Source organism: Zeus faber (assembly GCF_960531495.2).
Source record: "Zeus faber genome assembly, chromosome: 9".
In the NCBI taxonomy this organism is placed as follows: domain Eukaryota; kingdom Metazoa; phylum Chordata; class Actinopteri; order Zeiformes; family Zeidae; genus Zeus; species Zeus faber.
Genome location: NC_137197.1, coordinates 30,689,195 through 30,706,793, shown reverse-complemented (window position 1 = coordinate 30,706,793; position 17,599 = coordinate 30,689,195). Strand labels below are relative to the sequence as shown.

The window sequence follows — 17,599 nt, the reverse complement described above, 5'->3', positions numbered from 1 at the left end:
TGTGTGTGTGTGTGTGTGTGTGCGTGTGTGTTGGGGGTGGGGTACTTGACGTCTCAGATGTACTCCCAGGTGTGTGCAGGCGTCTCCCTTTATATCTGTGTGGTGTGGGCATGTACGTACGTGTAAGTGTGTGTGTGATGGTGTGTGTGTTTAGGCTTTGGCAGGCTGCTGTCAAGCCTGTGCCAAAGCCTCCCCGGTGTGACAGAATTGGCTCAGAGAATCCACACACAACTTGGAAAAAAAAAACACTCACAAAAGTGCATACACACACACACACACACGCGCACACGCGCACACACACACACACACACACACATACAGACACACACACACAAAACTGGTTTGTGTGTGTGTGGGTATGTGTGGTGTGGCTGTTATGGTCCAGAAGATTTATTCGGCATTAACCACGACATCTGTACCCTGTACTGTGAAATTCTTAATTAAAAATAAAATCTCTCTCTCTCACTCTCTCTCTCTCTCTCATATTTTGTTTTCCTTTCCTCTCCCCATCTCTCTCCTTCCTCTCAGGCTTTGCATGCAGTTGCGGCCCCCAGTACACCGGGGGGCGCTGTGAGACAGAGATCACCGCCTGCGTGCCCAACCCCTGCCTCAATGGGGGCGTCTGCAAGGCCGTTGGCAACGCCTTTCTCTGCAGCTGCAGGAGGGGCTTCAGGGGGCTGACGTGAGTGCTCCACACAAACACATACGCATCTATCTATCTAGCTCTCTCTAAAAAAAATCAAATTATTACAAATCAAACAAATCACTGATTACTTTCTTAAAATTGCAACTAGCAATGTAATCATTTTGAATGTAACGTATCTTGATTTAAAAAAAAAAAAGTACTTGTAAATAGTAATTTGCCAAACAAAAACACAAGTTAACTTTGAACACAGTGCTGTAGAGTTAAGGCAATCTCTGAAATACACAAACACAGACAGACACGGACGAACTGTCCGTGTCTGTCTGTGTTTCCATCAGTAGGTATATTGTATAGTTGATAAAAATAACAACTGTTGTATTTTTTCACAAAAAATAAAGGAATTACTTCATTTGGTGGATTCAAATGCTGATTATAATTTCCCAGGATGCAATTCCCATTAATGACCGCATGGTGGCGCCAAAACACTGCGGGTTAGTGCTAATGCCAAGTAAATTGTTCTGAATGAAGGGTTTTTAGAGGGAAGAGACAGTTATTAAACTGCATTCTGTTCCTTACATACTCATCTACACATATCCCCTCGCTTTCAAAACGACAACACAAGGTAACAAAGCCTCAAACGAAGCCAGAAGGAAGTGATAGAGACACATTGTGATTGATTTAATCCCGAGCGTATCCAGAACACACACACACACACACACACGCGCACACACACACACGCACACGCACACGCAAACACACTTACTAAAACACTCTGACAGGAAATTATTCATGAGCGGCTTGACTTCTTTCATCAAAGCCATTCAAATTCTTGATTTCAAAAAAGTTCCCCACTCAGATCTAATAACTTAGTAGAAAGATATGTAGATCTTATTATTTATTTTTTATCTTTTGTCCTCTTCCATCTTCATTAAAAAATCTGCAGAATTTCTAGTTGGATACCTCTTCACAGCAATGTTTTTTCTTCTTTTCTTTTTCCTTTTTACCATATATATATATATATATATTGCTTTTATTACTTGTCAGCAGGCTTGGCATACAACACAGGGTAGATTAATCGGCAAGTGGAGTTCAAATCAAGTTCTTCAAGAATCCTTTGCGAATAAAGGTGGAGATACACTTAAAAAGACGCGAGAACAAAAGACGTTACAACCACCGGAGAGCATGTCCCAGAACACCGTCTGCAGGATACTCAATAAGAACTCATTATGAACCAAATTAGAACTCTGCGGTGAAAGAACCAAGAACTCAACAGCAAGACGAGGAGGGAGTGGTTTTGCTTTTCATAAAGATAAAAAAAAAAAAATTGTCAAATCAAACTCATGTCATTTATTTACACTACACATATTTATTTACCTCAAATGCCGTCTGGGTGCTGTCCTCCTCACATACATATAAAATAAATTAGCATTGTTTTTTTTGGTCGGAGACACGGGACGCACAGCTGACTGAAGATCACTCTCCAGTACGCAATCCACTTTCCTGATCCAATGCAGAGTGTTCCCTAGTTCATCATATAAGAAAAAAAAATAGATCTAAAATAAATAAACAATAAAACCAGAACATGAGTACTGCATGGGAGGTACGATGCGCTCGGAGGCAGCGTTGGAGGAGAAAAAACACACACACACACACACACTGACTCAGATTAAGCCTTGTTTATTGTTTTGTTATTTGAGTACCGGTTTATATTTGTGACCCACCATGTACTTAAGGGTCACTTGGCACCTTTCAAGTTTGTCTTTTCCGCACCATTTGAAAGTGGACAATCAGAGCTTCCAAACAAGGTGTCACTTGTGCAAATCAAGCAAATACTTTTAAAGCGATGGTTGATGACAAGGGTGTGGCAAACAGTGATTCTGAGGTAATCACCTCCAAAGTTTTACCCACACCAGTTTCATTCAGCCAGCTCCCAGAATGCAAATGTATTGGCGGACAAACAAAGCCTCATGGCTACTTCTCATACTGCTGAATAGGCCAATCACAAACAGCTCAACAACAAAACTCATTTTGTTTTTCAAAAAGCTTTTAAGAATATACATGTTTTATAAAAGTAGAATCATTTTGGAGTTCAAAAGCACGCACAACACAACAAAATGTAGAGTCCATCAATAATATGAGTCTCAGAAAATCTGAAACCTGAAAATCTGTCACCAACCTCAACAGACTTCATCCAACATCGACTTATACCAGTGTATCGTCGGTCTCCTCCGGAGGTTCTTGAAAATATTCTGTTTCATCGTCACATTAAGTTTGAAAACCGCTGTTTGAAATGTTCTCCAAGTCCGGAGTAATATCAGATTCCGCGTCGCTGTTGGAGAACTGACTATCATGGCGGAAAATGAAGTCCAGTACGCGCTGCTAACACTGACTTGGATCTGTCGCACTGGTCAGATTAAGGTCCCAAATATGATGCAGAGCTTCTGCTACCCGCTTCGCATAATTCATGACGATACGGAGAAGAACGTTTTTACAGACAAGTGAGACCGAAACACCCCCGTGCTGCGCTTTAACCGTCTGTTTACGGAAGTGACGTAGGTGCGTGACGCAAAGGGTTTTTCCTTCTTCGCCGTTTCACAACAATGGCTCCGTGTGTGTAAAAGAAGTACGATTTAAAGGTTGAATTCTATCAAAACGGTTTCACATTGTGACTTCATATCACATGGAATATGGAGGAATAATCTTCACCTGGACTCTCACTTTAAAGCAAACGATCGATCGGCGTTATTCAGCGTTGTTCCGCGTCCCGGTAAGTGAACTGCGTTTCCCCATGTAATCTAACAGGAATTTTTAACTCCACCGTAACCTTTAACATTTTTCTACTACTACTACTACTAAATACGTTGGGAGATAAAAAAAAAATAATAATAAAAAAAAAAGGAACACGAATCTGGAAAAATGAAATTTTCCTTCTAGAATGGTTTTTTCAACTTATTTGGCTGCTCCTGGTGATTTTAGAAATGCGCGAGATGGCGAGTTTTTCTGTGGTGGGACACATTTCAGGAGATACAGTGTATATATACAAAACATGCTCGGAATGTTGGGGCTCAGGAAAAAACATGCGTGTTGACCCAGGAAAAAGAGGAGGTTGAATGACGTGGAAAGGAAGGTTGAAGTCCGTCACCTGTGATGACGCAACAGCATTTGGACCAGTCACGACAAGGAGATGTCTCAAAACGAGAGAAAGACCAAAGACGAAGTTCACCTCAGGGGCTTGCACACACAGAACACAGCAAGAATCCAGATCACCGCCTCAATTTGTTCTTATCTTGTTTGTTCTTATCTTGTTCTGAACACGTGTTTTTGGTCCAAATCTCCAACTTCTTTTTAAGTGTAGCTCTGCCTTAACTCTGTCCTTTAGACGACATGTGGGATGACAAGAGCACAGCATTTCTGTTATACATTAGTTCCACCAATCCCCCTCTTTGGAGAACGATCTTACCATGTTTTGATCGTTGATTGATCATTGATCATTGCTTCTCCAAGAGGGGTAGAAGTGTATGAGACGTGTGAGACAAATAAACAGAAACAAACAACACAACACAACAAACACATATACTTGAGAAAATAAACATAGAGACATCAAACGAGGTATTTGACAAAACATAATTAATTTAAAAAACGAAAAAAAATTGGAACAGCAATTATGGCATGTAGCCTCTTCCTTTGATAGTTATAGCAGTGAAGGAGAGGAAAGGAGAAGGATATAATCAGGAGGATGTTCGGAGCTGTGTTGGAAGCAGATGCTGTTAGTGTAGATGGCCGATGAGTCAACCTGTGAGTGAATATGATGTGTCCACCTGTGAGTGCACAGGATTGGTCCCAATAAGTTCTGATGTATGAGGTCAGAATTATATCGTAGTGCCTCCAAGCAGCCAGCCCCGCAGCCGCACAGACACCCCAATGACCGCAAGAACACGCTGAGCACAATGCACCACGGCCACAGAAAGAACCCCCACAGCCGGACAGCGGCCAAGTGGCCCCGTAATAATCATTATAATAATGAGATTTATATACAGTATATACAGTATATATATATAAATATATAAATAAGTACCAAATAAATACAGAAATATAGAAAATGACTAAATAGCTGGTGTCTTCCAATATCAATATGCTCTAAGCAGCTTTAGGAATGCAGGCCTGTTTGCGGGAAGAATCACATTTAATATAGGTTAGGGTTAGGGTTAGTGGGATGTGTATATATACTGTGTATGTATATATATATATATATATATATATATGTATAGTTTTTAGTGAGTTTGGGAACCATTGATTTAGACACTTGAATCCAAACAAACTTCCGACTGAAGTAGAACTTCAGTGGAAGTTAACATATTTAAATAATATAATAGTAACTTCCTCCTCCTCTTCTTCCCATCGTAGCTGCGAGGAGGATGTGAATGAGTGCGCACCGGGTGACCCGGAGGGCACCTGCGAGAACGGCGGCGCCTGCGTCAACACGCACGGTTCTTTCTATTGCAACTGCACAGCGGGCTTCGCGGGCCAGCGCTGCGGCCTGCGGCCCGTGCTGGTGCCCGACATGCAGGCAGGCCACGCCGTGGTGGGCAAGGAGGAGCTGATCGGCATCGGCGCCGTGCTGCTGGTCATCGTGGCGCTTGTCGTGCTCTTCGTGGCCTTTCGCAAACGTGTCTTCCAGAAGAGCTACTCGCGTGGTGACCTGTCGCTGGTGCAGGACCCCGCCACGGCCGCGCTGCTCAACAAGGCCAATGGTGTGCAGTTCAAGACACTGCGCTGCACGCCGGGCGACCCGCTTCACCTCTATTCGGAGCCCGCCGTGTTGATGGCAGTGGGCGGCGTGGGCCCGCCACAGGTGCCCGTGCGGCCCATGGCGTACACTCCGTGCTTCCAGGGCGACCCGCGCTCCACCCTGGAGAAGATGGCAGACGGCGGGCACAGCGAGCACACGGAGATGAGCACCTTCCACCCGGAGTCGCCGCGGATCCTTTCGGGCACGGCACGGCGCGGGGTCGTGGTCTGCAGTGTGGCCCCAAATCTGCCGCCGGTCTCGCCCTGCCGCTCTGACTGCGACTCCATCCGCAAGAGCCCCTGGGACAGCGACGAAGGTCTGTGTCTCTTTGTTTGTTGGTTTGTTTTTTGATTATTCTCTTACCAGCGTTGATCTCACCCAATGTTTTTCAACCCCTAGCAACTACTTGAAACACATAAATTCGAATTGGCTCTTGTGTTGCAAGATCAAAAGTGCAAAGCTACACTAATCTATCAGTTCCAGTTAGAATAGCAGCTCTGTGTTCACACTTAAAGTGGGAACTATTAGTAGTGATGTAGTGTAAGGCTCGACTGTTTGTTGTGATTCGGTTCTTGACGAGTCACTCCAAGTTGTGAATGGAATTCTCCCAAGAATCATTTAATTCTGTCAAAATTATTTATTTAGGTGGAATGCAAAGTGTAAATCAGTCACATTCAACATGAATTATGATAAATGCCAAGACCCTTTTTGCCCTGGACTATAGTTTACTTCTCAGTAACTATTTTCAGCTTGTGAGTCGAAGAGTCAGTCTTTTGCCGGAGTGACTCTGAATGAATCGTTTGCGAGTCTTGCATCACTTACTTTTGGGAGGCCATGACGATGAGCACAGTTCTATGTGTTTAGTAGGAAGTTTGTGATGCATAATCGTCGTTTCTTTTCATGTGGAGTATAAACCTGTCGGCCATTAGTGCACCCTGCTGATGCCTCGGGCCAGCTTACTTGAATCGAATTCGGACCCGGTTTGCTTAATTTCTCATGCGTCCCTCTTGTGTACCCGTGTGTGTGTGTGTGTGTGTGTGTGTGTGTGTGTGTGTGTGTGTGTGTGTGTGTGTGTGTGTGGTTTTTGGTTTGTTTTTTGATTTTTCTTGGCTTTCCCATCCATATTTATTGTACACAGAGGCCCACTCAGAGAATCACCGCCACTCTAAACAGACCCTCAACCTAATTAGTCGAGCCAGCTTCCCGCTACATTAGCCTTGTTTTTTTTTTTTGTTCAGTGCGTTAATCTGAAGCGCTTAGTCAGCCTGATGAGCGCACAGACAACCGCAGAGCCTCACAAAGCGCTAGTCAGTCCCCTTTTTAATGGGGAATTGTTCTCCAAAGTGCACTGGAACTGACGCCAGACGACCTCGCACGTCACAAATTGTTCTGGCGGTGATTTTCAAGCTGAGAAGAGACTGAGAGGCGTATCTGACCCCGTTTGGTGCCAATGAAAGGGCCTTAGACTTAGGAATGAACCTAACCGGGATCTCTGAACTTTGACCACCCAGCAGGCAAGATGGTGGACATGGCCGAGGAGGTCACCTGTTTCTCGGGCAGCAACAAGGGCAGCAACTCCGAGGTTCAGTCACTCAGCTCCTTCCAGTCGGACTCCTGCGACGACAACGGTAAGAGGAATGCCGTGTCCCAGCTTGGCTCCATGTCCCCACAGCATTGCTATGGCATGAGTTTGTACAGACACACACAGGCTTGTGTCGCTGCCTGATCTACAAGTAAAACACGGAACGGAAAAGTCACGTGTTGTGTTGTCGATGTTTATTTCAGGTTCGGCTTTAATCCGTTTACTTTTTGTGCCTTCCATGACTTTTTTGTTCACATTCTGTCTGTGTTTGTTGCTGATGTAAATGGCGTCTGTAACGTCAAATTATATTTCAAAAGACTTGTTTATTGGTTGTCTGGTTTTGTGATCATGGCTTCTTTGTGCGGATGTGCCGGTTTTCTCTGACAACACCTCCTCGACCTTGCATCTCAATGTCTATTTTGGATTTAATTTCTATATTTTTTCTCCTGTTTGTTTCATCGACGTCAATGGTTTGGGGTTTTGTTGCTGTGTTCACAAAATGTTGATGTTTTTCGAGAAACGTGATATTTCTCCAACCCAGTGTGCATAATTGAAGGAATTATGCAATATCATGTGATTTCATTTAGTAACATTTTTCTGTTTTAAATCATGGTCATTCTTCTACTCGGCTTTAGATAGCTACACTTTGGATTGGTACATTTTCTTAATTCAATCATTTTAAGTTGTTTCCCTTTGCATTCAACATATATTTCATATGCCTACGTTCTGTGTGATGTGTAAAAATGTAAAAAGGCTTTTTAAATAGAAAAAAAAAAGCTATGACACCCCTCAAAAAATAAATTTAAAATAAAAGGCAGGACCAGACCGTCTGCTGACTGTATTTCAAATGTCTCCTCCCCCCTTTTTTCTCCCTTCAAGCCTCCATAGTGACCGTCATTCGACTGGTCAATGACGCAGTCGACACAATCGAAAATGAAGGTACTCATGTCTCATTGTCCGACCCCATTTCTGTCTCTTCTCGCTCTTCCTCCCTTCCTCCTCCCTCTTTCTTATCTCCAATCACTCCTTGAGATGGCATGTGACTACATAATCCCAGAGCCCCAGAGTGTCCAAACCCTTAAATGAAAGCATTGAGACAGCGCCATCTACCTGTAGAACAGGTACTATTGTGATAGCTTTATCTGGTTGACTGTAAATATTTTTATTATTAGGGTCAGAGCCCACAGAATGGAGGACGAGGAACCTATTGTTCTTGCTCTGTCTATTCTTCTTCTTCTTCCGGTTCCCCAGCCTTTTTGATTCGGCTTTTGGGGGCCGTAAGATACTCGAAAACCCGATAAACTTTGCACACGCGTCAGTCGGGGGAAGTCATTTGATATACTATCGGTCCCATCACATACATGCATGGAAAAATGGCCACCCACACCCCCTTGAAAAAAATAAAATAAATCAAACCTATTCACTTTTTACCATGAAAACTCGTAACTCGAAAATTCAGTACACTTATGTAACATTACTGGACTTATAAAAAATTAGATTGCCACCATTACCGAAACCAATGGGAAATCGACCATATTTGATTAAAGGTCCTTTTTTTGTCACTTTTGGTCGATTTCGTAACCCGGTGTGGGAGTGGCAAAGCGTTGAATTTGATGTTTGAAACAAGTCACTCTTTTGTCATTTTCATGCTCCGTACTTTCGCAAACTCCTCCTAGCCGATTTTTCGTGTCCCACCGACAATTGCAGCTTTAATTATTATTATTATTATTATTATTATTATTATTATTATTATTATGGCAATTACAGTCATAGGAATTGCAATGGCAATGGTTGCTTCTAAACACATGTAGAAAGGGAATACTGTATTCCATTGTTATGTAAAGAGAAATATATATAGACATGTCCACACACAAAGTGTCGAGGGTGTGGGTGATATGGAAGAGTTCACCACTTTGGTGTTGTACACAATATCAATACACATTTTCATACCTAATATGGCCGTTTACATACGATATCTGACTAAAATTCTAGTTACAAATATATAAAATAAAAATGTCCCTGTAATAATAATAATAATAATAATAATAATAATCTTAAAATGATCTTAATGAAATTATCTTAATCTTTTAGCATGATTTGAGTTCAGATGTCTGTGCTCCAATGCTCATCGCTCCCAGCAAGGTATACAGAAAACATAGGCACACTTAGTGAGCTAGAAATATAGGAGTGATGAGCTTGAATCCCCCCATTCGATAGAAGAGTAGAGAGCCCAACAGGTGGATGCAGGGGAGGTGGAGGGAGGGCAGCAACACAACAGGCAAAGCAGGAAGCAAAGCAGGTGCGGCAGAAGGGACTGGGTGGTAGGTGATAGGTCGGCACCATAAGGGCGTGGAAGCAATTGGCGCAGTCAAGTTGTCTGACAGAACTATCAATGCAAGCTACGCCTCATTAATAAGCTTTATTTGTAGAGCATGTTTCATCCCCAACACGCAACTCAAAGTGCTTTACGTTAATAGAAGATAATAAAATAAAATAGCCTTTGACTACACTTTATATGTGTCTTAATGAATGTGGCTCTTGGTAGAAATGTTAAGGTTAAAGTTGGTAGAGATGGCTTGCATGTGCATTGTAGTTGCATCAATATCGAATCATCCTCCTTAAAATCGCAAATAATTATCACACCTATTCACAATTCAAGTCTCACGTGAGGCAAACCCAAACGCGAACCAAAGTAAAATATGTCAAATTAGAGATTTGACACAAACCCCAGAGCAGTGACTGTGAGACACAGCTATGTCTACTCTACACGAAGGCAGAAGCTCTCTCCGAACTTGCTAAAGCTCTCTCTCTCTCTCTCTCTCTCTCTCTCTCTCTCTCTCTCTCTCTCTCTCCCTCTCTCTCTCTCTCTCTCTCTCTCTCTCTCTCTCCCCGCCCCTCCCTCCCTCTCTCTCTCTCTCTCTCTGTTTTGCTGTGCTTTCACCTGACAGTGTCAGTGATGGACCAAGGTCAAAGCTACAACAGAGGTGACTCTCCCCCTCCGTCTGTCCTCTCCTGCTCCTTGTGCAATTCCCTCCCATCTGCACGCTCTTTTGCTAATCCACCTACCCATTCACACCCTCAAACAAACTCTTGTGTCAACTGGTGTGTGTTTATCTATGTGTGATATGGTAACCAGCAACCCTTCCCACCCAGGGGGGTAGGATTGTCCAATCTCATCTCCTGTTTTTCAGTTTTGACCACCGCACCTCACCGCACATTGGCTTTTGAATCATTATTATTATTATTATTATTGTTGTTGTTATAATTTTGCCTGCCACGTGTTTTGCCACAAAGGTTTGCATCGTAACTGCACGGCACCCTGATTTTCTTGTTTTGCTTCATGGTAATATTGAGTAAAAAATGTTTATTGAGTGTAACATGCCTCTGTTGGTTGCGGGGTAGAGATGGAGTGGGAAGCAGGTGGAACAAAAGGCAGCCTTAGCTGAGCATTTATTTTCCCAAAAGTCAATGTCAATGTTTGTTTTTTCTGACAAACATATAAATAAAAACTTTAGGCTGCAGAATGGGGTGGGAGCCCAGCCTCGCTGTCAGGAGATGGAGAGAGAGAGAGAGAGAGAGAGAGAGAGAGAGAGAGAGAGAGAGAGGTGAAAATACAGCAGTTTTTAAACACTCTGCTAATTACCTCAATCTTGCATGCAACTGCGTCCCCTTCCGGTTGCCAGTGCTGGCCCTCACCAACTGCAGGTGGCGCCAAAACCGCTCCCTTCATACTCCCACACCCGACTGACAGCTAACTCCCTCCCTCCCCAGAGCGAGGGAGGAAGTCAGCCACAACCATCTTAGCCCCCGACCTCGAAATCACTTTGAACTTCAAAGGCTGTAAAGCGAGATACCACTGTGTAATCCGGACGTTGCCATTATTTTATGCGGTGAAGCCATAGAAGCAGGGCGTGGTCCGAATAGAGGGTGAATAGGCGCCCCAGGAGGTAATACTGTAGTGTGCTGATCGCACACTCGACCAACAGGCACTCCTTCTCCACAGTGTTGTGCTTAGTCTCCTGCTGGGGGAGGTTCCTGCTGATGTACAGCATGGTGTGTTCGGCCTGTCCATCTCCTGGGTTAAAACAGCGCCCAACCCTCCGTTTGAGCCGTCTGTCTGCAGGACTAAAGGGGGAGCAAAGTTAGGTGTATGGAGCACTGGCACCCGACAGAGGGCCTATTTAACCCTCTCAAATGCCAGCTGGCATGGCCCCGTCCACTGGACTGGATCTGAGACAGCCTTCCGGGTGAGGTCTGCGTTGAAAAGTTCGAAATAAAGCGTCTGAAATAGGTTGCCATCAAAAATCTTCCCAAAGATCTCATGGGATTTTTTGTCCTGGGCAGCTGCAATTGCCGCTGCCCGTCTATCTGACGACGGGCCGGCCCGCCACCCAAGTGGTACCCAAGATACCGTACCTCCCTCCGTCCAACCGCACACTTCTTATGTATATGTATGTGACAAATAAAAAAAAATCTTGAATCTTTGGGGTTGCTATTAGCCCAGCCCTATATGCTGCTCCCAGATATGACTGTGGATGATAACATCATCCAGGTACGCAGCAACATATGCTGCATGCGGGCGCAGCACCCTGTCCACCCTGAGGTGCTGGAAAGTGGCTAGGGCCCCAAACAACCCAAATGGAAGTGTGAGGAAACTAAAAAGAAACGCCGTGCCTAGCCGATCCAGGAGTTTGTCGACCCAGGGAATTGGATAGGCATCAAACTTTGACACATCATTCACCCTGCGATAGTCCACACAGAACCCTATAGACCCATCAGGCTTCGATACCAGCACAATGGGGCTAAACCAATCACTCTTCACTCACATTCCTCAATCACTCCCATGTCTAACATGGCCTTGATCTGTACATTTACCACCCTTCTTTTGTGCTCAGGCAAGTGATAGGGCCGCCGCAAATGTACTGTCACCCCTGAGAAAGTTCTGATATGGTGGTCTATGAGGGTGGTGGGCCCTGGCAAGGGGGAGAAAACATCGGCAAACCGCCGTTGCAAATCGGCAACCTCTTCTCTCTGGCCCGGTGAGAGATGACCATCACAAGGGACCAGGGTGGGTTGTTTATGGGACCTCTGGTCCCAACCCATATCTCTCCACTACAGTTGTTGCCGGAAAGAGCTATTAGGAGGTTGAGGTGGTAAATTTGGGTAGCCCCTCCCCCATATGTGTGTACAACTTCATAATCAACGTCCCCCACTCACCGTGTGACCACAAAGGGCCCTTGCCACTCGGTGGGTAATTTGGACTTAGAATTGGGAAGTAAAACGATGACCTTATCTCCCAGTGATAATTGTCTCAGCCAAGCCCCTCTGTCATACAGGCACAGTTGCTGTTCCTGTGCTTGGAGAAAATTATCCTGTGACAATTGCCCAAGTGTGTGGAGTTTTCCTCTCAGGTCCAGGATGTATTGAATCTCATTTTTACTTGTTTTTCTTTTTACCTCTGTTTCTACTTTAACAGAGGGTCTAACCACCTATCCCAAATTTGGGTATCCTTGTGATCAGACTTACAAATCATGTGCAACCGTGTTTTATTGAACCATTCCACCAGATCATGTGTCTGGGGATGGTTCACGCTTGTCGGAATGGAGCAAACCCCCAACAATCCGTACAATTCCTTGAGTGTGCGTGACATAAATGAAGTGCCTTGATCAATCAGAATCTCTTTTGGGTTTCTGCCTCGGGTGATAACATGAAAGCCTGTGCAACACTGTTTGCAGAGATGCTACACAGGGGAACCACTTTGGGATTCCATGTTGCATCATCCACCAGGACAAACACAAAGCGGTATCCCCCTGCTCTCTGGTTTAATGGCCTAATGAGGTCCATCCCAATTCTTTCGAATGAGACCTCAACTAAGTCAATAGGGCTCAATGGCACTTTTGGGGTTGCCAGCGGATCGACTAACTGGCATTCGCGGCAGGATGCACACACATCCATGTGAATCGCTAGCCATTAAAAACGGGCCATTATCTGGTACAGTGTTTTGTCCTAACCCAGGTGACCTGCCATAGGATTGTGATGAGGCGTCTCGAAAACCACTTCCCAAAGGCTGGTTTGCCGATCACCCGGACAACTTGACCCACCTACATCAATGGACATTCTTTGCAGAGGTGTCCGGATCAACGGCAATGCCAACACGCCTGTCCCGGCGTCTGAGGGGCTCCCTGTGGGTCCGAAGCAGGGGACACTGAAGCTGGGCCCTGTGGAGAGGAAGGGAGAGAGGGGTTAGGCCATCGCATAGGCTGTTTTGGGGAAATTAATTTTGGAATAAAACTGTGTGTCTGTGTGTGTGTGTGGGTGGCTGGGGTTCATCTTCCTGCTGGCCTCGAGGGTGACGGCCATTGTTGTTTTTATTTTATATATACAGTGGGGCAAAAAAGTATTTAGTCAGCCACCAATTGTGCAAGTTCTCCCACTTAAAAAGATGAGAGAGGCCTGTTATTTTCATCATAGGTATACCTCAACTATGAGAGACAGAATGGGGGGAAAGAATCCAGGAAATCACATTGTAGGATTTTTAATGAATTCATTGGTAAATTCCTCGGTAAAATAAGTATTTGGTCACCTACAAACAAGCCAGATTTCTGGCTTCACAGACCTGTAACTTTTTCTTTAAGAGGCTCCTCTGTCCTCCACTCCTTACCTGTATTAATGCACCTGTTTGAACTCGTTATCAGTATAAAAGACACCTGTCCACAACCTCAAACAGTCACACTCCAAACTTCACTATGGCCAAGACCAAAGAGCTGTCAAAGGACACCAGAAACAAAATTGTAGACCTGCACCAGGCTGGGAAGACTGAATCTGCAATAGGTAAGGAGCTTGTTGTGAAGAAATGAACTGTGGGAGCAATTATTAGAAAATGGAAGACATACAAGACCACTGATAATCTCCCTCGATCTGGGGCTCCACGCAAGATCTCACCCCGTGGGGTCAAAATGATCACAAGAACAGTGAGCAAACATCCCAGAACCACACGGGGGGACCTAGTGAATGACCTGCAGAGAGCTGGGACCAAAGTAACAAAGGCTACCATCAGTAACACACTACGCCGCCAGGGACTCAAATCCTGCAGTGCCAGACGTGTCCCCCTGCTTAAGCCAGTACATGTCCAGGCCCGTCTGAAGTTTGCTAGAGAGCATTTGGATGATCCAGAAGAGGATTGGGAGAATGTCATATGGTCAGATGAAACCAAAATACAACTTTTTGGTAAAAACTCAACTTGTCGTGTTTGGAGGAGAAAGAAAGCTGAGTTGCATCCAAAGAACACCATACGTACTGTGAAGCATGGGGGTGGAAACATCATGCTTTGGGGCTGTTTTTCTGCAAAGGGACCGTGTAAAGGAAAGAATGAATGGGGCCATGTATCGTGAGATTTTGAGTGAAAACCTCCTTCCATCAGCAAGGGCATTGAAGATGAAATGTGGCTGGGTCTTTCAGCATGACAAGGATCCCAAACACACCGCCCGGGCAACGAAGGAGTGGCTTCGTAAGAAGCATTTCAAGGTCCTGGAGTGGCCTAGCCAGTCTCCAGATCTCAACCCCATAGAAAATCTTTGGAGGGAGTTGAAAGTCCGTGTTGCCCAGCGACAGCCCCAAAACATCACTGCTCTAGAGCAGATCTGCATGGAGGAATGGGCCAAAATACCAGCAACAGTGTGTGAAAACCTTGTGAAGACTTACAGAAAACATTTGACCTCTGTCATTGCAAACAAAGGGTATATAACAAAGTATTGAGATGAACTTTTGTTATTGACCAAATACTTATTTTCCACCATAATTTGCAAATAAATTCTTTAAAAATCAGACAATGTGATTTTCTGGATTTTTTTTCTCATTCTGTCTCTCATAGTCGAAGTGTACCTATGATGAAAATAACAGGCCTCTGTCATCTTTTTAAGTGGGAGAACTTGCACAATTGGTGGCTGACTAAATACTTTTTTGTCCCACTGTATAATAAATATGGCTGTATTTTATTTGGGGTCAACTGGGGTCGCTGGCATAAAACATATCAAATGTTGATCTGAAGATAAATTAAGATAAGATAGTACTTTATTAATTCCCGGGGTGAGAATTTCAAGTGGCTCAGTAAAGGATGTGAAGTAAGTGCAGATAGTAAGAGTTTGTACATCAAGTTAACACAAGTTAAATACCTGAGGTGAAAGTATCTCAACATAAAGTGTATTAAACTGCGTGTTATATTCAGGAGTTATACTTTGTATGTACTTCGTGTTGTACAGAAATGTTTGCAATTTGCAACGACATGATACAACTGGTTAGTACAACATGGAGCTAGCATTAGCACTATGTGTAAATCTGACTGTACCATAGTCATTTTCCTCAGAAACGAAATGCTAAAGACAACGTCAAAATATTAGCTTCAAACTATTTCTCAAGAGATCTTCAAATCTAGATTTTCTAGACTTTCCCTAGAAGGGACTTCATTCAGCTGTCTTAAGATGAAGTGACGTGTAGGTGAAAACGTAAGGCCCCAGTCACACAAGCAATTGTGACCACGATGATTTGCACCAACGCAGCTCATTTAAATGTAATCTTCCTGACTAGATTTGATTCTGGTAGCAAAGTAAAGTCACAAGCTAACCTGACTAAATAGCTCTTGCACCCTTACTACCCACTTTGCAAAGACACACAAAAGAATCTCGCACAGAAAATTCCTGGTGTGACCGTAGGCCTAAGGCCCAAACTCACCTGAGATATTTCACCCAAGCGGCCCCACGGACTCCAGGAGCCTTGGATCCCTATGCAACATTGCTTGACTGCTAAAATACCCTGTGATGCTCGGCATGCCATAACCTCCTCTCTCCCTACTCTCTCAGGCCCCCTGTTGTGCATGTCACACCCTCCCCATGAACAAGCTAATATATTTTTGGTTCCACACAGGTTTGCGCACTATGTTTTGTGCTTGACCTTCAGCATCTCTGTATTTCCAATTGATGATGTCCTCAGCATGCCTAATAGAGTCTTGTGCTTATCCCACGTGCCCACGGGCATGTCTGCTGTACAGCTGTGAGAGTCCACAGATAAGTTTAACAGGCACAATTAACATGCATATTCGACTTGTCTGAGCTGCGACATGATGGTGCTTCATAACGCTCCTTTCAACGTGGAAGAGGTTGAAGATCTGGCTGCATGTTGCGGGGGGGATTGAGTGTGTAAAAAGAATGTCAACTAACTATTTTGTCTGCCATCCCTCTAGCATACCACTGGGACACCTCGGACTGGATGCCCAGCACCAGGCTACCCGACATCGAAGAGGTCCCCAACTACGAGGTGGGTCCCGGCGCCGACGGTTCCGGCTCCGGAACCGGTTCCGGCTCCGGATCCGGCCCCAGTTCCGGCCCTGGCTCCGGCACAGCCCCCCGCCTGGGAGGCAGTACCCGTGAGCTGGAGTCAGATTACTACCTGGGCGGCTACGACATCGACAGCGACTACCCACCACCACACGAGGAGGAGTTCCTCAGCCAGGACCAGCTACCCCCGCCGCTGCCAGCGGCCCAGGAGTATGACCCGGAGAGCTACAACCTGCTGCCCGCCGCCCAGCAGTCTGCCTCCACGGAGAGCACACTGAGCCGGGGAAGCGCCGGTGGCAACAACAGCACAGGGCGGCAGCCCTCGCGGCCTCGGTTCCACCCCAGCCAGTACCTGCCCCCACACCAGCTACCCCTGGGTGAGATGGCTAACAGCGGCACGGCCCCGCTGGGCGGAGTCGGGGAGGGTTTCAGCAGTTTTGGCGGTTTTGCAGAAGCTGTCGCAACCCCAGGGAGCGACAGCACGGACGACAACCTATCCGTGCGTCTGTCCATGGGTGGAGTGTCCACAGCCTCGGACGTGTCAGCCCCATTCGGGGATTCAGAGCCGGGCAACAGCGACTTTGACAGCATGGACGAGCTCCACCGCGGAGTGACTATCATCATTGACTCGCAGCAGCAGACTGAAGTTTGACCTTTGACGAGTACAGGGGCCAACATGGGGATGTCCGAGGACCCGAGGGGGGGGTTGAGGAGTAGGCGTCAAGAGGAGCGGCGGGTTCGAAATAACGCCTGTACCAACAGGGAAACACAAGACATTACAGATGGACCGAGGGAGGTCATTTTCCTCAGAAACTAAATGCTAAAGACAACGTCAAAATATTAGCTTCAAACTATTTCTCAAGAATTAACGCTCATAACCATGTCATAGGTCTTCCGCGACCTACACTTAAAAAACATTTTGTTTTGTTTTTTTGTTGTTTTTTTTGACTCTACCCTCAAATTCCACTGACCAATCACACATTCGTTTACATGCTGTCTCAGCACTCAGAAGTGTCCTTCCTGTTCCGAAAAAGGGAGGAGTCGCGGGCTCTCGTTTTTTGCTTTTTCAATCCGTCTAGACACGACGTGTTTGCAAGTGTTGTAATGAACCAGACAGAGAACGTGAAAAAGACAGTCTAACCAAAAAATAATAATAACAATTAATGGTTAAAATGCGAGAGATGGAGCGGGAGGAGAAAGTAATTGCTAATGGAGAAAACTGAAGAATGTTGAAGAGAAAAACAAAACGAGATAAA

At 45.1% G+C, this 17,599-nt stretch overlaps 1 protein-coding gene across 1 annotated transcript in view; it reads left to right on the top strand.

The window, feature by feature from the left end:
• fat3a (FAT atypical cadherin 3a) overlaps nt 1–16,995 on the top strand; it is a gene marked incomplete at both ends in the record, with an annotated part of 159,113 nt that extends 142,118 nt beyond the window's left edge. The window contains 6 exons of the mRNA XM_080007052.1: nt 529–682; nt 5,048–5,748; nt 6,947–7,060; nt 7,894–7,953; nt 9,963–9,998; nt 16,250–16,995. Coding sequence (XP_079863178.1) covers nt 529–682; nt 5,048–5,748; nt 6,947–7,060; nt 7,894–7,953; nt 9,963–9,998; nt 16,250–16,995 — 1,811 coding nt within the window. The remainder of the gene's footprint in view (nt 1–528; nt 683–5,047; nt 5,749–6,946; nt 7,061–7,893; nt 7,954–9,962; nt 9,999–16,249) is intronic.
• Nucleotides 16,996–17,599: the final 604 nt, after the last annotated feature.